The 19,883-nt window shown below is 46.1% G+C and overlaps 2 protein-coding genes across 2 annotated transcripts; both read left to right on the top strand.

The window, feature by feature from the left end:
* Positions 1-4,584, top strand: LOC309374191 (ly6/PLAUR domain-containing protein 2-like). Its single transcript, XM_081919082.1, has 3 exons — positions 1-189; positions 2,314-2,433; positions 4,309-4,584. The coding sequence occupies exons 1-3, from the start codon at positions 138-140 to the stop codon at positions 4,518-4,520; spliced, it is 384 nt and encodes a 127-aa protein (XP_081775208.1). The 5' UTR covers positions 1-137; the 3' UTR covers positions 4,521-4,584.
* Positions 4,585-6,782: 2,198 nt separating this feature from the next.
* On the top strand, positions 6,783-13,347 carry THEM6 (thioesterase superfamily member 6). The gene is made up of 2 exons (XM_081919045.1): positions 6,783-7,581; positions 12,265-13,347. The coding sequence occupies exons 1-2, from the start codon at positions 7,072-7,074 to the stop codon at positions 12,376-12,378; spliced, it is 624 nt and encodes a 207-aa protein (XP_081775171.1). The 5' UTR covers positions 6,783-7,071; the 3' UTR covers positions 12,379-13,347.
* Positions 13,348-19,883: the final 6,536 nt, after the last annotated feature.

Genomic DNA, 19,883 nt, shown 5'->3' with positions numbered 1-19,883 from the left:
CACAGCTGAGCGCAGGACAGGAAAAGGGCTGTGGCCAGGTATATAATAAGGTCCCAGCAGAGCCCGGCAGAACTGGGAACGGGCGCAGAGGAGCCGCCTGGGAGTGTTCAGAAGCCCTCCAGAGTTTGCCTGCAAGGATGAAAGTATTCCTGGCTGTTGGGCTGGCCTTCCTGGCATCCTTACAACTTGGTAAGATTCATTTCTATCTTGGGGGGTTGCCGGCGGCTTGGCTGTGAAACTGGAATGATTGTGTGAAGGAAAGAGAAGCTGAACCCTGCCCTCAAGGAGGTGTCGTGGTCGGTTGTGTCCACCCAAGGTGCACTCTGTACAATCTCAGGGGTGCACTGCGATTTCTTAAATGTCGTTTCCGTGCGCTGCTCTGGTTTCACCAGAAGCGGCTTAGTCATGCTGGCCACATGACCCTGAAGCTGTACGCCGGCTCCCTCGGCCAGTAAAGCGAGATGAGCGCCACAACCCCAGAGTCGGCCACGACTGGACCTAATGGTCTTTACCTTCACCTTTACGATTTCTTAGAAATCGTGGAATTGTAGAATTGGAAGGGAACCAACGGGTCTTCTAGCCCAGGGGTTAGTAACCACTATGTGGTGGGCCGGACTATATTTTAGGGGGGAAATATGAACGAATTCCTATGCCCCACAAATAACCCAGAGATGCATTTTAAATAAAAGGACACGTTCTACTCATTTGAAAACACGCTGATTTCCAGACCGTCCGTGGGCTGGAATGAGAAAACAATTGGGCCACATCCAGCCCACGAGCCTTAGGTTGCCTACCCCTGTTCTAGCCTAATAATATTAATAAATTTTATTTATACCCTGCCCTCTGCGGCCAGAGCCAGGCTCAGGGCGGCTAACACCAGTAAAATTACAATAAAAACATAATGGGGGGGGGACCAATTTAAAATACAGGTTAAAATGCAATTTAAAATGCAGCCTAAGCACCTTCGATGCTGAAATCACATCTAAAGTGGGAGGGGTGGGTCGGTTATTGGTTTTTCCCCGTCCTTGTTTTCATTATGTATTTCGTGTTTTTTATCTTGTATTTCTGTTGTGAGCCACCCTGAGATCTACAAATATACAAATAATAATAATAACAACAACAATAGAATTGACAGCCTTTTTTGTGAAGCTGTGGGGTCCTCATAAGTAAGTTCTTGAATGGCTTCTGTGACAGAGGAATTAACAGAATTAATTATTAGTAATAATAAGAACTTTCAGTCTGTGATTTGACAGAGGGGAACAACATGGGATTGTAGCCGATGTTAGTGCTACTCAGAGTAGACCTATTGGCATTAAGGGACGTGATCCACCTGGAATTATTAGTTTCAGTGGTTCTACTCTGAGTAAGCCTCCATGGCATGAACCCATGGTTTCTTGGTGCTTGATGTCTCAGGATGAAAGACAAAGGAAAGCTTCAACTTACGACTCATGAATCAGGGCTCACTAGATAGATCTGTCCAGGACGCAGGTGGCACTGCGATCTAAACCACTGAGCCTCTTGAGCTTCCTGATTGGAAGGTCAGCAGTTCGAATCCCCACGACGGAGTGAGTTCCCATTGCTCTGCCCCAGCTCCTGCCAACCTAGCAGTTCGAAAGCACGCCAGTGCAAGTAGATAAATAGATACCACTGTGGTGGGAAAGTAAATGGCGTTTCCATGTGCTCTGACTTACGTCACGGTGTTCCTTTGCGCCAGAAGCAGTTTAGTCCTGCTGGCCACATCACCCGGAAAGCAGTCTGTAGACAAACGCCGGCACCCTCGGCCTGAAAGCGAGATGAGTGCCACAACCCCATAGTCGCCTTTGAGTGGACTTAACCATCCGGGGTCCTTTACCTTTACCTAGATCAGCCTTTCTCAACCTTGGGTCCCCAGATGTTTTGGGACTACAACTCCCATCATCCCTAGCAAGGCCAGAGCTCAGGGGTGATGGGAGTTGTAGTCCAACAACATCCGGGGACCCAAGTTTGAGAAACACTGACCTAGATAGATTTATAGCTCAGTGGTGGAGCAGCTGCTTTAAATGCAGAAATTCCTGGGCTCATTCCCCTGAATTTCTAGGTAGCACAGGGAATAGAAACCTTCCTGACACCATGGAGAGCAGCTGCCAGCCAGTGTAGGAAATATTGAACTTGATGCAGCAATGTGGTTTGACTCAGTGTATGGCAGTTTCTGACAATCCTTGCAGCGATTTGGCACATTCAATGGTTTAGTGCAGACAGAACCAAAGCCCCTCCGCCGGAGGTGAAAACGCAGCTCCAGGGCTGACGCGCCAATTCCCTTTCCTCCTCTTACAGGGCTCTGTTTGCAGTGTTATACCTGCCAAGACCCCACCGACCTCAGCAACTGCCTGACTTTCGTCAACTGCTCCGCAGACAGCACACACTGCAAGATAACGGTGCACTCGGTGGATTCAGGTAAGGACGTGCGGACGCAACCAAAACCGTGGATCTCCCCCCCACCAAACAGGGGCACCCTGGTTTCGAACCGCAAATCCCATTTGGCCATTGGTTGCACCGGCTGTTGCGTGTTGTATCCCAGAACCCTGTGGAGGGGGTGCCAAGTTGGCAAAGGCTGACCTAAAGCGACCCTTTCCTCTGCATTGGCCTTTTATAGAATCGTAGAGGTGGAAGGGACCTCCAAAGCTCATCTAGCCCAACCCGCTCCAAGCACAGTTAAAGAATCACTTTCATGATCTGCATTCAAAATCACTGGAACTCGGGGTATCTTCCTTGATCCTGCAGCCACTGGCTTCATGCAAGTGATCCACTCTGGGCGGGATCTGTTCATCTCAACAGAAGAGGGCAGTTTCATAAACTGTGTTGCCTCCCTCCATTGAAGGCAGTGGGGTGTAGTGGTTAGAGTGTCGGACTGGGACCTGGGAGGCGGGGGTTCAAATCTCCACTCACTGGGTGACCTTGGGCCAGTCATTGTCTCTCGGCTGAGCCTACCTTGAAGGAGAGTTGTGATATAAATGTAATGATGTTAATTACGACACTGGTTAAATAAGAAATCAAGACGGCAAACTTTTTATAAAAGAAAGGGGAAATGGTTTACAAAAAACAAACAACAACCTGTAAACAGATAAGCACATGGGCAGGATTATTGTAATAACCTGCAGTTATTATATATTTGGGACACGGGTGGTGCTGTGGGTTAAACCACAGAGCCTAGGACTTGCCGATCAGAAGATCAGTGGTTCAAATCCCCGCGACGGGGTGAGCTCCTGTTGCTCGGTCCCTGCTCCTGCCAACCTAGCAGTTCGAAAGCACATCAAAGTGCAAGTAGATAAATAGGTACCACTCCAGCGGGAAGGTAAACGGCGCTTCCGTGCGCTGCTCTGGTTCGCCAGAAGCGGCTTAGTCATGCTGGCCACATGACCCGGAAGCTGTACGCCGGCTCCCTCGGCCAGTAAAGCGAGATGAGCGCCACAACCCCAGAGTCAGCCACAACTGGACCTAATGGTCAGGGGTCCCTTTACCTTACCTATTATATATTTAAAGCAGATGAATAAACGGTCAAATTAAGTTAATTTGGATATGCGGGAAATATTAAAAATAAATTTAAGGAAGCGTAGAAAGAGGGAAGTCAGGTTCTAAAATGTTGAAATGAAGGTAAAATTATTGAAATGTATAAAACTGAAAATCATAAATATAAAAAATTATGAGACTGGAGCACTACAGGAGCTTGTAACAGGGATGTAAGAAGATCTAAGTGATTAATTAATCAATTTATATATTTTAGGCCCACTTGTCATTTGCACCCCTAATATTCAAGCTAGGCACACATGGCCTTGACAACTGAGCCAGCGCGCACCTGGGATGCTTTCGCCAATGCACCCTTATCTCCACCTTTCTCTGCCTCCCCATTCCCAAGGGAGTATCACCGTCCCAAACTGTGGTGAGCATTGCATTCCAAGGTTGCAGAGAGATTTCTAGCCATCAGGAGTGCATCTCCTGTTTATTAGCTCCTGTTTATTAGCTGACCTTGGATAGGTCATCCAGGACATTTGGCAAGCCGTCGGCTAAACAAAGAACAGCCTCCCAACATCCCTAACAATAGGAACCAGGATATTTCATAAAATCACAGAATTGTAGATTTGGAAGGGACCCCACGGGTCATCCAGCCCAACCCTCTGCAGTGCTGGGATATTTTTGCCCAACGTGAGTCTCGAACCCACGTCCCCGAGATTGAGAGTCTCATGCTCTACCGACTGAGCTACCTTGCTTTGAAGAACAAGGCAGCATCACTGAAAAGCCTCCCTTCTCCACCTTCTCTCATTCTCCCTCCAGGATACCCCTTTTTCGGGAACATCACCGTCACCAAATCCTGTGCCAAAAGCTGCGTGCCTTCGGAGCCAGATGGGATCGGTGAAACTCGCCCGGTCTACTGTTGTGACACCGACCTCTGCAACATTGGCTCCGGGCAGCAGGCCAGAGCCGCAATCTCTGCCACGGCTTTTATAGCTACCCTCGCTTTCGGCCTCCTGTGGACCAGACTGTAAGGCTTCAGGAAGAAGGCGGGTGGATTTTGGAGGAACATCAGCCAGGAAACAGAAGAGGGGAAGGGGGGGGAAACTTGGCCATGTAATCTAGAGCAGGAAAACTTCAGCAATTTCCAGACTGCTTCCAAAGGTTTGTTGCCGTTCTCCCTTCAAACGGACGTCAAGGGGTCAAGAAAACTTCGGGGAAACAATTGCACAAGAGAGTGAATATCAGGGCTGTATAATCACCACCCAGCACACCTTCAGCCTGTAACCTGCTTAGCAGTTAAAAACGCTAAAAATTATTTTAGGGCCTACCCTACAGGGTTGTTGCAAGGAAGGGCCAGATCAGGATTGCAAATCCATTTTGCATGCCTAGAGTGCTAGATGCCCTTAGCAATAAATAAACAAGGGTGGTGCTATGCATATAAATTTGCTTCCTACCTAACCAAGTGGTGTGATTTAAATATCAATGGAAGGAAACAACATTTTGCAACCTGATTTCTGGAAGAGAAGGATTTCTGAAATAGGAGGTTGTGACAGGGACGCACCCTGAAAAGAGATGGAAGAATTGTTTTACAGGGTGGGCTTGAGATGGCAGGACCCCTGAACCGCAAGTGGGGTCTGAGTGCCTCAAGTACAGCGTCAGAGGGATCATTCGGGAGACAGGCGGTGCTTGAAAACTGAGAACGGTTTGCGAATAAATAAATATATTTCTGCTCCTACGGCACTTGCCCCTTTCTTGTTGCAATGCTGTTAGCATTTGTAAACAGATGTTTTAGTGTACCTTATTTGTTAGAATTGGCTGTTTTAAGGATTTAAATAAAAGTGTTTTTTAAAGAATCCTGCCTGTCGATCACATTATGTTCTGTATCCATCGTCACACACACACACAATGCATTCAACATTCAAACATATTACTTAATGTAACCTCGCCACTGAGAAGATGGAGCTATTGATATAACAAGGTCTTGATTTTGGTCATTAACATCGTTAAAGAAAAGGGTCCACGTTTCTTCATTTCATTTGAATGCTTATATTTCTATGCAAACCTTATAGAGGCACAATTACTATTCCGTTTATGAAATCTTGTGTTTCTTCTTCCCCAGTCTTCAACAGGATTGCTTTAGTAATACTTATAATTCTCTTATAATTTATAATTTAGTAATACTTATAATTCTCTTGTCTCCCTGATCTTATTCTGGCTTATTCTTATAATTATTGTAACTTGTAAATTGTTGTAATTTTAGCTATTTTTAAACTGCTGGATTCTGACCGTAATAAACTGGTTGGTTGATTCTATTTCTATGCTGATTTTCACTCACACGAGTCACAAAGCAGCTTACATACAATGAATGATAACATCGTAGCACATCACCATCACAACATAAATCATATAAAACGATTAACAAATCATCAGTAAAACAATGACAAGAATCATCAGTATTTATTTTTATTATTTGTTTATTGAATTTATATACCTCCCTGTACCCAGGCGTCTCAGGGCGGTTCGCAGAAAAGATCGCAATATATAAAATAAGAATAAAAACAATAACCCAATAACATCCCCCCCCCCCAAAAAAGAGCCACGTTTTAAAAGGGTATAGGATGTCAATCAGGTCAACCGAAGGCCTGGTTAGAACGGAACGCTTTTGCCTGGAGACTAAAGGTGTATAATGAAGGCGCCAGGCGAACTTCTCTGGGGAGAGCATTCCACAAACAGGGAGCCACTGCAGAGAAGGCCCCGTTTTCGTGTTGCCACCCTCCGGACCTCTCGAGGAGAAGCCACACGAAGGAAGGCCTCAGAAGATGATCTCAGGGTTGAGAACTTTAAAGCGTTAAGACCAGAAGGTAGAAAATATGAAAACAATGAGAAGAGGCAGGACTGAAGATTTGGAGATATGCCTCAGAGGTCCAGACTATGGGGAGTCCCGAAAAATCAATATTTACCATTTGGATTACAATTTGGTCTTTTTTTAATTTTAGTTTCTTGTTTTTAATTGGATTATGATGTGGATATGTTGATTGGCTGTTTTTATTGGAAAATCAATAAAAATGATTTTTTAAAAAGACGATTTCAGGGTCTGGGTAGTAAAACAATCACCTTCTATTAACAACGTAAGTAATAATTTAAAAAAATGGCTAAACAGCACAAGCACAAGAAAAGGCATATGATAAATTTCACCTATTAAAAAATTCCTGGAAGGTGTCTCTTTGCATGGCATTTAACTGTTGGAAAAATAAAAATAATGATTTTGCAGAGAGCTGGCGGCGCGCAAGGGGGAGCTGTCCAGCAGACTCGTGCAAGCCAGCAAGCAGCATCATCGTTACATAAGGCCGGCCGAGGAAGACGCTGAACCTGCGCAGGAAGCGGGAGAGGCGGCTCCGCGCGCAATGGAGGAGGAGGGCGGAACACAGCGGAAGGAAGAGGAGGAAGAGCCGTGGCGGTGACCTTCGCTCCCCGGCGCCGGCTTTGCAAGACGGCTGCAAGCGCAGCTTCCCACGCGCGCTGCCCGGCTTCCTCTGCAAGCACCGCCTCGACGGCGCGCCCAGCTCTTCTTTCCTTTGCGCCATGGCGGAGCTGGCGTGGGCTCTGGGGGCCTTGGCCGCCCTGTTCGCCCTGCTGGACGGCTGGTACCTGCTGCGGGTGCCCGTGACGCTGCTGTACGCGCGCTGGGCGCTGCCCACGGTGTGGGACTTGCTGGAGGAGCAGAGCTTCGCCAGCCGGGTGCTGCCGTCGGACCTGGACTGCCTGGTGCACATGAACAACGCGCGCTACCCGCGCGAGGCGGACCTGGCGCGCCTGGCGCACCTCACCCGCTGCGGGCTGCTGCGCGCCGTCCGGGGCTTGGGCGCGCACACGGTGCTGGCCGCCTCCACGTGCCGCTATCGCCGCTCGCTGCACCTGCTCGAGCGCTTCGACGTGCGCACCAGGCTGCTGGGCTGGGACGCGCGCGCCTTCGTCCTGGAGCAGCGCTTCGTGCGCGCACGGGACGGCTTCGTGTGCGCCGTGCTGCACGTCCGGCTGCACGTGGTGGGGGCCAGCCCCGCGCAAGCCGTCGAGATCCTCTGCCGCAGGAAGGTGAGTCGGAACCGGGCGGGGGAATGAGCTTAGCCAGGATTTGGGTTCTTGCGGGGGCAGCCAAAGTTGCTGAGCTTCTTTTGGGGTTGGGGCAGAACCTCAGGTAAAGGTAGAGGGACCCCTGACCATTAGGTCCAGTCGTGGCCAACTCTGGGGTTGTGGTGCTCATCTCACTTTATTGGCCAAGGGAGCCGGCGTACAGCTTCCGGGTTATGTGGCCAGCATGACTAAGCCGCTTCTGGCGAACCAGAGCAGGGCACGGAAACGCCGTTTACCTTCCCGCCAGAGCGGTATCTATTTATCTACTTGCACTTTGAGGTGCTTTCGAACTGCTAGGTTGGCAGGAGCAGGGACCGAGCAACAGGAGCTCACCCCGTTGTGGGGATTTGAATCGCCGACCTTCTGATCAGCAAGTCCTAGGCTCTGTGGTTTAACCCATAGTGCCACCCGTGTCTCTGAACCTCAGATAATGGAGTGCTTTTCAGTGATATTTGTGGATCTGCCCCCCAAACAAAATTCTGCAAACCCCCCCCCCCCGAATTTTTTTTTAAAAAGAAATCCTGGCTACATCCATGGGCTAGGGCAGGCCGAATGGGTGCAAAATTGTTCTTCAGATCCTAATAATTCACTAAACCTAAACATTTAGCACTTTGTTTGTTTGTTTGTCTTATTGAATTTATATACAGTGGTACCTCGGGTTAAGTACTTAATTCGTTCCGGAGGTCCGTACTTAACCTGAAACTGTTCTTAACCTGAAGCACCACTTTAACTAATGGGGCCTCCCGCTGCCGCCGCGCCGCCAGAGCACGATTTCTGTTCTCATCCTGAAGCAAAGTTCTTAACTTGAAGCACTATTTCTGGGTTAGCAGTGTCTGTAACCTGAAGCGTATGTAACCCGAGGTACCACTGTACCGCCCTTTCCCCTCGGGGGTCTCAGGACAGTTCACAGAATAAAATCAAGATATAAAACCATAAAATACCTAATAAAAATAAAAACAACCCAATAGCCGCCCCCCATTAAAAAAACACACTTTAAAGGCGCATAGGATGTAAATCGGATCAACCAAAGGCCTGGTTAAAAAGGAACGTTTTGCCTGGCACCTAAAGGTGCATAATGAGGGTGTCAGGTGAACTTCCCTGGAGAGAGCATTCCACAGACAGGGAGCCACTGCAGAGAAGGCCCCGTTCTCGTGTTGCCACCCTCCGGACCTCTCAAGGAGGAGGCACATGAAGAAGGGCCTCAGAAGATGATCTCAGGGTCCAGGTAGGTTCATATGGAAAGAGGCAGTCCTTGAGGTATTGCGGTCCTGAGCCGTTCAAGGCTTTACAGGTCAAAACCAGAACTTTGAATTGGGCCCGGAAACTAATTGGTAGCCAGTGCAGTCGGACCAGGATCAGTGTAATATGCTCAAACCGTCTTGCCAGTCCAGTGAGCAACCTGGCCGCTGAATTCTGCACCAGCTGAAGTTTCCAAACTGTTTCCAGAGGCAGCCATACATATAGCGCCATGCAGTAGTTCTGCCACAGTATTTTCATTGTTTCACTTGTTTCTTATATTGAATTATACCGTATTGCAATTTGGGATTCTATGGAGTGCAAACTGCAATACAATACAGTGCAATATATAAGAAATGGAAGTACAATTAGAAATCGTATAACATCTGGAGCAGTGCATTACAACGGTAGGGAAATAAGCAGATTCCTAATTTCTTAAGCTCTTCTGCTTGGTCTCTGCTTTGATATATCTGAAGAAGTATATTGCAGGTCCCTTTGTTGTTGTTTTGTCATTTAGTCATGTCCGACTCTTCGTGACCCCCTGGACCAGAGCACACCAGGCACTCCTGTCTTCCACTGCCTCCCGCAGTTTGGTCAAACTCATGCTGGTAGCTTCGAAAACCATCTTGTCCATACATCAATCCTGGGAAAACCATAGCTTTTACTATGCGGACCTTTGTTGGCAAAGTGATGTCTCTACTTTTTAAGATGCTGTCTAGGTTTGTCATTGCTTTTCTCCCAAGAAGCAGGCGTCTTTTAATTTTGTGGCTGCTGTCACCATCTGCAGTGATCATGGAGCCCAAGAAAGTAAAATCTCTCACTGCCTCCATTTCTTCAAATTCACTATTCAGGGAGACTTGGGGAATAGTAGGCCGTTTGGAATGGGTTTTACAGAACCTCCCAAGTGTCCCTATTTTCCAGGGACAGTCCTGGATTTACAGAAGCCATCCCGGTTCCTGATTTGATCCCAAAATGTCCTGCTTTTCCTTAGGATGTCCCTATATTTATCAGAGAAAATGTTGGAGGGTATGGAATTATGCAACCCCTGAGTCAAGGAGATAACAATACAATCTTCCCTGTTCAGGGAAGTTATATAAAAACATAACAAAACATTAAAAATTAAATATGTTGGAAGCCGCCCAGAGTGGCTCGTCAGATGGGGGCGGGTTATAAATAATAAAATTATTATTATTATGAAATAGGATGTCCCAATTTTCATCAGATAAATGTCGGTCGGTACATTTCTATGATTCAGAGGTGACAAATTTTGGCCTCCCACAGAGCACCATATTTTGAGGTGACAAATTTTGAGGTGACAAATTTTGGCCTCCCACAGAGCACCATATTACGAAAGATTACCACTTTGGGCGGCTTCCAACTTAACATAAAAACATAATGTTATTATTTATTATTATTTATTGTACACCGCCCTATGCCTGCAGGTCTCAGGTGCAGTTCACAGGATAAAAGCACAGTATAAAAACACAAAATACATAAAATAAAAGCAGCCTGATAACTCTCCCCTTCCCCAACACATTTAACAAGGGGCAATGGATCACAGTTGACCAAAGGCCTAGTTAAAGGTGAATGCTTTTGCCTGGCTTCATTACTGTATAAAGCTATACAGTGGTACCTCAGGTTACATACACTTCAGGTCACAGACTCCCCTAACCCAGAAATATTGCCTCGGGTTAAGAACTTTGCTTCAGGATGAGAACAGAAATCATGCTCCGGTGGCACTGCGGCGGCAACAGGAGGCCCCATTAGCTAAAGTGGTGTTTCAGGTTAAGAACAGAGCTCCAGAACGAATTAAGTTCTTAACCCAAGGTACCACTGTACAGATGTTTTCTAAAGATTGTAGAGTTACTTATATCCTTGGCTCACGGGGGTCACATAACTCCACTGCTTTTTTCTGGTGGGACGCAGGGGTACGCGTACCCCTAAACATTATGTGAATCTAATACGTTTCACCTCATTGAGGGGCATTATTTCAATATGAGTAGGAAAATTGGAGTACCCCTCAACATTTTTTAAGAAAAAAACCACTGCATAACTCCATAACCTCTGGCATATGCTGCCCAGGGTTGTAAAGACTGCGGAGAGAATAATTGGGTGCCCTCTTCCCACCTTGGATCAAATCTGTGCTTCCAGGTACCATAAGAAAGCTGCAGAGATAGCGCAGGATAGTGCGCACCCCGGAAATGATCTCTTTCAGCTTCTGCCTTCTGGAAGAAGGTACAGGGACTAGGACTAGCCTCCTGAGAAACAGTTTCTATCCAAATGCAATTTTGGTTTTAAACGCAGTGTAAGGTATTCTCTAGGGATGCGGGTGGCGCTGTGGGTTAAACTACAGAGCCTAGGACTTGCCGATCAGAAGGTAGGCGGTTTGAATCCCCACAACGGGGTGAGCGCCTGTTGCTCGGTCCCATCTCCTGCCAACCTAGCACGTCAAAGTGCAAGTAGATCAATAGGTACCACTCCGGCGGGAAGGTAAACGGCGTTTCTGTGCGCTGCTCTGGTTCGCCAGAAGCAGCTTAGTCATGCTGGCCACTTGACCCGGTAGCTGTACGCCGGCTCCCTCGGCCAGTAAAGCGAGATGAGCGCCACAACCCCAGAGTCGGTCACAACTGGACCTAACAGTCAGGGGTCCCTTTACCTTTACCCATCCCATTGGAAGGCAGTGGACTCTCTTTGATCCTGTTCTCACACTGCCCAACCACATGCTCCAAAGGGAAACCTGCAAGCAGGATTCAAGCATTTTCTCTCCTCCCGTGACCAACAACTCGTAGTCAGGAGCCTTACTACCACCAGTGAAGCTGAATGCTGGAAGACCTTTATCTCGGTTGGCTTCCGAACTGGATTTTAAATTACTTTTATTTTTACATATGAAAGCATTCTTAATTGTTCTAATTGTGGAACCGGGTAATTGTCTTTTACTGCTGATGCTTTTTATTGCGAAACTGTCTCCAGATATTCTATGGAAAGGGAGTCATAAATGGAATTACGGTAAATAAGATTCAGGGCAGACAAGAGGAGGTACTCCAAGTATGGTTAATCTATGGGAATCTCTTTTTTTATATATAATAATATTTATTAAAGTTTCAAAAAAGTTACAAAAATGAGAAAGGAAAAATGCCTAAAATAAAGATCTTGAGGGGGGGGGTTAAAGGTAAGTCTGAATAATTTCTTAAATTTATTATAGATATTATCCCAGAATTCCCTAATGATTGCACAAGTCCGCCACATGTGGTAGTATGACCCCACATCTATAACAAATCGGTGACCCTCCTTTATGCATTTTTGCTAGTTTCAAGGCCTTAAATTCACAGCACGCTATAACCTTAGGGAGAACATCATGAAGATGTTATATAGATGGCATAATATCCCCTTCTTTCTCTGCTCTTATAGGTGGAGTCTCCTGAACTTCCTGAGGAAATACTACACTGGTTGAAATACAATGAAGTCAACAGCCAAAAGTTACGGGCAGAGAGCGATTTGCAGGAAAACAACAAGGAAGAGTAATGGGATACCTCAAACCCGTTATGACCTCGGTGCAGGATCCTTCCTACGGAATCTCCGAGGATTATTAAGACTCCCCTTTTCAGCTACCGTGAGAAATATAAAGTTCTTGCACTGCAGCAACAACCAAGCCAGCCAATTTGATAGTCAGCCCCAAAGGATTGGGACCACGCAGAGCAATCTTATGGTTCTACCCTGTCAGCAGCCGTACACAGGGAAATAATGTCACGCCAACCCAACTGTAGTATAGCACTGGATTTAGTCCTGTCCTTATCCACTGGGCATTACTCAAGAACAGGAATGCCGCCCCCCTGTTCTTAACCTGTTCTTGTTTACGAAAGGCAGCCCTGATAGTTCTGTGGTGACCATCGCGGCCCAGAAAACTTAGGAGAGATGTGTTTTGGGTCTATGAAACGGGAACCCAGTTGACTTCTTGATTTGAGATCACCACAGATCCAGGGCTCTGCAGAAACCAAAGTATAAACGGGCAACCTAAGTCTTGCGGGGAAGCCTGGGTTGTCGTCTGCTTACAAACTGGAGCCAGCGACGTTGCTCTCCAGATGTTGTTGAACTAAAGCACACCTCGTTGGCTGAGGCTGATGAGGGTCCACAACATCTGCAGAGCATCGTTTTGGCTACCCCGATCTACTGTGACGGATCTGCTGCCATTTTGCATTCGCACACGGCTGGCTTCATGCAAACACTTGAAATCGGAGGTGGGGGACTGTGGCCCTCCAGATGTTCCTGGGACTACATCGCCCATCATCCCAGGCCATTTTGGCTGGGGCGGATGGGAGTTGGAGCTCCAAACAAGATCTGGAAGGCCACAGGTTCCACATCCCTCCAGTGTTTAATGGAAACAGGTGTACATCCATCAGAGTCCAGGTGGACCACACAAGACCTTCAACTCTTTCTGCTGGAAGGTCACGCAGGCCTCCTTGCAGAAAGAGTTGTTCCAGACAGGCCCCACCCATGCCCCTGGCCAACTGATTTTTCTGGAAGTGGTTAGCTCAGGCTTCCTCAAATTCGGCCCTCCAGATGTTTGTTGGCCTACAACTCCCATGATCCCTAGCTAGCAGGACCAGTGGTCAGGGATGATGGGAATTGTAGTCTCAAAACATCTGGAGAGCCGAGGTTGAAGAAGCCTGACTTAGCTGAAAGGGAATTCCGTGTAGCACATCCGATTCCCACAGCCTTGCATGAACTAGCACCAGTTTAATACAGCAGAGACAATCAGGGTTTGATGTTCACAGCACCAAATATACAAAACAGGCACAGACTTATTTCATTCTACATGGCTCTTCTGTTCCAGAGAGATTTCCCCCCCGTACATCTGGTGAACCAGGAGGAAACCAGCGTGGTTTAAAATAGCTTTGAGGAAAAATTGTTGTTTGTTCTTTATTGTTACTGTATTTAATTATTCAGTGCTGAAGATTGGTTGGTGGTTTTCAAAAGGGGTTGTTTTTTTAAAAAGTTAATCTAGTGGAATAGAAAGATCAACCATTTTGCACAGGAGGGAATCAGCACTGTCTTCAAGTCTTATTTATTTAACTTATTTTCTTTTGCACTGATACGTTGCTTTTTTCCGTTTGAGGCGGTTTGCAATTTTGAAGCGAGAGCTTGCAGCCCAGCAGAGGGAGGAAAACAGAGAGGAACATGATAAAAATTGGGTACCAGTTCCAGCACAATTTAATCAATTCCGTACTGACCACAGAGGGAGCAAGGTTTGGGAGGAGAGGGGTGAAATTGCAGTTGGACCAGTCTCACCTGCATAGATTACGTGGGCAGGTGAAATTTAGGCAGCAAGTTACCCCAAGGACGGCTAATGTCATTGCCCTGCAGATATTGCGCTATAGCTACCCATCAGTCCTGACCAGCCGCCATGTTGGCTGGGGGCTGATAGGAGTTTGGAACAAGGCTAGGGGACAGAGTTTGGTACAGCTGAGTTAGAAAATACAACTTCAGGCATGGTCTCCCAAGCTCATCTCCAGTTGACTTGGAAATGACATGAGATCTCCCCACACAAAAGTCATTCTTCCAAGCTACTACATTTAAAAAAATGTTCCTTGCCAGTCCCCCTCCTACTGTGGTACCTTCAATGAACAGTGATCAGTTTTACATGTAACGTCAATGCAGCTAAATAAATATGGGCTGGTGCTACCGTGTTTGTCTCCTTTGTTCCTATTTTGGGGGGTTTCCGGGGCAAATTCCACCATGTTTCACCCATTTCCACAATGCGCCTTTTTGCTTCTCATCAGGTTTGTGGAGTTAAACTGTGGAACTCCCTCCCACAAGATGCAGTGATGGACCCCCAGCGTGGGTGGCTTTAAAAGAGGATTGGAACGAATCTGGAGTCCAACCTTGTACTTTGGGCAAATCCAGCAGCCAAACTAGCACCAGCCGTCTTGCTCTGCTTTCCTTTGGACCACGTTGGCAAAGGGCGGGGGGGGGGGGAGGTCTGCTCCGGGTGTCATCCAGGGGGTGACTACTACTACTACTACTACTATTATTATTATTATTATTATTATTAATACCCCAGCCACTCTGGGCGGCTTCCAACAAAACATTAAAATACAGTAATGCATCAAACATTAAAAGCTTCCCTAAACAGGGCTGCCTTCAGATGTCTTCTAAAAGTCTGGTAGTTGTTCTTCTCTTTGACACCTGGTGGGAGGGCGTTCCACAGGGCGGGCGCCACCACCGAGAAGGCCCTCTGCCTGGTTCCCTGTAACTTGGCTTCTCGCAGGGAGGGAACCGCCAGAAGGCCCTCGGAGCTGGACCTCAGTGTCCAGGCAGAACGATGGGGGTGGAGACACTCTCCCACACACACACCAGGTGCACGGCATGGCTGTCGCTCCGGGCGCCGATGAAGCTAGCTTCGCCACTGTACGGAATTTGCAACCATAGGATAGCCTGGGTGGCTTTAGAAGGGAAATAAACCATTTGTGGCAATAGATGGAAAGGGCTGCTTTGAGACTCAAGTGGTGAGAAGTGGGGTACACCAATTAAAATAAATAACAAGTGCCTACTAGCTATGATTTTTATTCTTTGCCTCCGCAGATGGCAACTGTATTCCTCCGAGTCTTGGTTACTGGGGAAACACAGGTGGAGAGAGGGCTGTCATTGCATTTTAAATAAAAGCACACATTCTACTCATGTAAAAACACACTGATTCCCAGACCGTCTGTGGGCCGGATTTAGAAGGCAATTGGGCCAGATCTGGCCCCCTGCCCTTAGTTTGCCTACCAGTGGTCTAAATGGAGTAAATTAATAGGGCAGGGAGAGTTTTGGGGGAGAAAGCGTGGCTCAGACTTGCTCTGCGAAGCCCCATGGTGCTGCATTAATTTGATTGCAATGATAACTTGGAGAAGACGCTGCCTAAGCTACTTGTGTTCTTTAGGGGAGCTGAGCTCTGTGCTTTGCAGCTCATTAAACACTAGAGGGAGAAACTCGCAGCTGCAGTTTGAATGCCAGAGACCTCTGACCCCCCCTCTGGCGTGTACAGGAATGCGCACTCATGTAGACACAGCCTAAACACGAAGAGCCAGGATTATTGATTTCTCGCATGAACTCTAACAGGGGTTTCTGAGATTGAGCAAAAGGTGCAAGACATTGCTGCGCACAACTGGAAAATTAGTTTCGCGTCACTGAAGTGGGTTGTGTCAGCGCAGCAAATCCGCTTTTTCAAAGGACTTTTCTGCAGCTAGGAAAGTGACTGAAATGCCCTGAGAAGCGTGAGAGGAACAGATAACATCATATGTGGGAAGATGTAATAAACACAGCACAAGGGAATCAAGATGAATGCTCAATGTTGTATAACCTGCCCATAACCGCAAACAGATGCTCAGCAAGGCGTAGTCTCACCTCCATGTAAGTATTGTGCAAGCAGGGCAGGATAAATGCTCAATAAATTGGTTGTTTGGGTGAGTCCAGAAATGCACACTGCATTTCCAATGCGCTCTTAGTGGAGTTTCCGTTGTATTTGATCTGCAAACTGCAGTTAGTGCAGGATGCTACAGAAATTAATAATAATAATAATAATAATAATAATAACAACAATAACAATAATAATAACAATAACAATAATAATAATAGAATTTATATACCGCCCTATACCTGGAGGTCTCAAGGCAGTTCACAGAACAAAATCAAAATATAAAACAACCCAATAACGCCCCCCCCAAAAAAACCCCACATTTTAAAAGGGCATCAACCAAAAGCCTGGTTAAAAGGGAACGTTTTTGCCTGGCGCCTAAAGCCTCCCCCAAAAATTTAAGGGGGGAAAAGCTGGATGTACATCTCCAAAATATAAGATAAAAACCAGATAAAATAAAACTTACATACAAGCAACCGTGTTTTGTGTTGTGCAGGCTCCTATGATGTAAGTCATGGGCCCCCAATCATTTTAAGTTAGAGCTTAATAATATACTTCTTCTTAATTGTATTTCACTATTAATATACTTCTTCTCAATTGTATTTCAGTTCAACAATTACTTTGATAAAATATGTATTTTATTATGTACAAATGGCTTTAGATACCTATTAGGTCCATAAATTACCATATAGCATATGTTGTTGTTGTTGTTGTTTAGTCGTTTAGTCGTGTCTTCTCTTCGTGACCCCATGGACCAGAGAACGCCAGGCACCTCTGTCTTCCACTGCCTCCCGCAGTTTGGTCAAACTCATGCTGGTAACATCGAAAACACTATCCAACCATCTCGTCCTTTGTCGCCCCCTTCTCCTTGTGCCCTCCATCTTTCCCAACATCAGGGTCTTCTCCAGGGAGTCTTCTCTTCTCATGAGGTGGCCAAAGTACTGGAGCCCATATAGCATATATTCAACAAAAAAAAAACAGCGACAATTTGTTGTTGACAAAGGACAGCTGGACATAGAAAGGGCCCTATTACCTTCAGTAGCTGAGAGCTTCATCAAACCTCAATCCGGCCCTGGTCCCATGCTTCGTTGTTTTGCACCGAGAAATTTAACAACAGCTGCAAAGGTTGCTCTGTGCCAATAAATAAACTTCCAAACAAGAAATCTTTTCTGCACACTCAAATGTTCACTGATCTCACCTGAGCTCTTGCATGTGGGACAGTCTGTCAGACCAAGCAATGCAAATAGAAGGTTAGTCCACAAATGCTCTTTCACAATGCTTAATCCGGTGGATTTAAATGCACATACTTCTGTCATTAGACACCGGAGAAAGAGCTGGGACTACCAAAAGGACAATTATAAAAGAAGGCTTAGCAGAGGGTGAGAACGACATGCTTGGAGCAGCAAGAATAACTGCTGTAATAAACGGAAATCTGCCCTTATTCCCTTATGGGGGACACAAGAGCCCTTGTGGAGTCCTTTGCAGGTTTGCCATTGGTCAGAGAAAATAGCAGAGGCCAACCAGAGAATATTGAGAAGCAAAGCAGCTAGTAAGCCTGATCTTTATTGATCTGTTGCAACAGGGTGCTTCCCTCACCCGCAGGAAAAGAGGAGGAACCCAGAACAATGGTGTGCCTGCCCTTATATAGACATTTTAAATTGCCAGCCCTGGAGTCCAAGACCACCCCCAGAAACATCATACATACATCACAGAAGGGGCGGTCTACAACAGAAATCTGAGTGCGTTGTTTACCTCCTGTCTGGCAGGTTACCTGTTAATGCTTACTTGATTGGATACCCTGGGGAGCCTGGGTAAATACTTAGTTCCTGAGCCAGGTCACAGGCTCACCCTATTCATACACAGACATACCCTTAAGACAGGATTTGTGAATGAAAAGACAATGGGGAGGCTTTTCCATTTTCCTTGACCTTGCAGAGAAATCATTTGGTCAGTTTGAGAGACAAAATGGTTTCAGGGCTGTTTTCCTGTGCTGCTTCAGAGATGTAGTTTATATATTTATGTACGTGTTTGCTTGGTACATTTATGAATATATATATGACCTTAAATTTTTTATTTCACTGCAAAGATGAGGGACAATTCAAATTGTGGGTGCTGACCTTTTCTGCCCAGACCCTGAGGTCCAGCACCGAGGGCCTTCTGGCGGTTCCCTTGCTGTGAGAAGTGAGGTTGCAGGGAACCAAGCAGAGGGCCTTCTCGGTGGTGCCGCCCTCCTTGTTGAACGCCCTCCCATCAGATGTCAAGGAAATAAACAACTATCCGGCTTTAAGAAGACATCTGAAGGCAGCCCTGTATAGGGAAGTTTTTCAATGTTTGATCTTTTTTCACTTTTTAAAATTATTATTAATATTTTGTTGGGAGCCACCCAGAGTGGTAGGGAAAACCCAGCCAGAAGGGCGGGGTATAAATAATAAATGATGATGATGATGATGATGATGATGATGATGATACAATAATACAATAATCTTTATTGTCATTGTCCCATACAGAACAACGAAACTGAAAAAATCTACATCAGACATTCAAAAACCAACAAGCCTGCTATCCCAGCCTGGTTAACCCCCTAAAAACTCTGATACCCCATAATTAAATACAATATACTCCCATAGAGACTACCTTACACTGCATTTAAAACCAAAATTGCATTTGGATAGAAACTGTTTCTCAGACGGCTAGTCCTAGTCTTTATAACCCTGTACCTTCTATTATTATTATTATTATTATTATTATTATTATTATTATTATTATTATTATTCCCCCTGCAATGCAGGAATCTTTTGCCCAACACAGGAATTGAACACACAACCCTGTGACTAAGAGTCTCATGCTCTACCAACTGAGCTGTACCGGGTCATCAGTTCTTCGGTCCAAAGCAGACAGCGGCATCTTGTCAGAGCTGAACAGCAGTTTACAGGCAACTAACCTATTGAATTAAAGAATTGTAAAAGGAACCTTAAAGGGTCACCCAGTCCAACCCGCTGCCATGATACCTTCTTTATCGCAGCTCTGGCTCACATTAACCTTATGAAGATGCGACATAGGATTAAATAGAGTAAGTTCCCTTATACCAAGTCAAAGTATTGCGCCATCTAACTCAGAACTGACTGGCAGCTGCTCTCCAGGATTACAGACAGCGGACATTCCCAGCGGATCTATTACAAAGGAAATCTCATCTCCTACTATGTACAGATATCTAATTTCAGACTTTCTTGGTAATTCTGCTGTCTTGGACTTCATTCAAACCAAACCTTGGCTTTCTCAACGGCCGGGAAGTACCTTAAGCATTTTTGTGGGAGATTAGCAGCCAAACTTAAGAATGCATATTTTTGCCAGTTAGCATGAGAAGGGGTTAAGACAAAAGATGAGTCTCAGTGGAAGACAGTCTTAAGCTCCACTTAAAGAGCACTTGAAGAAAAGTATCTGCAACCTCTGGAGAAAGGTATAGGCCATGGGTAGGCAAACTAATTCATGGGGGCTGGATCCGGCCCAATCGCCTTCTCAATCTGGCCCATGGACAGTCCGGGAATCAGCGTGTTTTTACATGAGTAGAATGTGTGCTTTTATTTAAAATGCATCTCTTTGTTATTTGTGGGGCATAGGAATTCGTTCATTCTCC

Source organism: Podarcis melisellensis, assembly GCF_964234715.1.
Source record: "Podarcis melisellensis genome assembly, chromosome: 7".
Classification (NCBI taxonomy): Eukaryota; Metazoa; Chordata; class Lepidosauria; order Squamata; family Lacertidae; genus Podarcis; species Podarcis melisellensis.
Note: the sequence above shows the minus strand (reverse complement) of the source record. Positions and strands in the feature narration are given on the sequence as shown.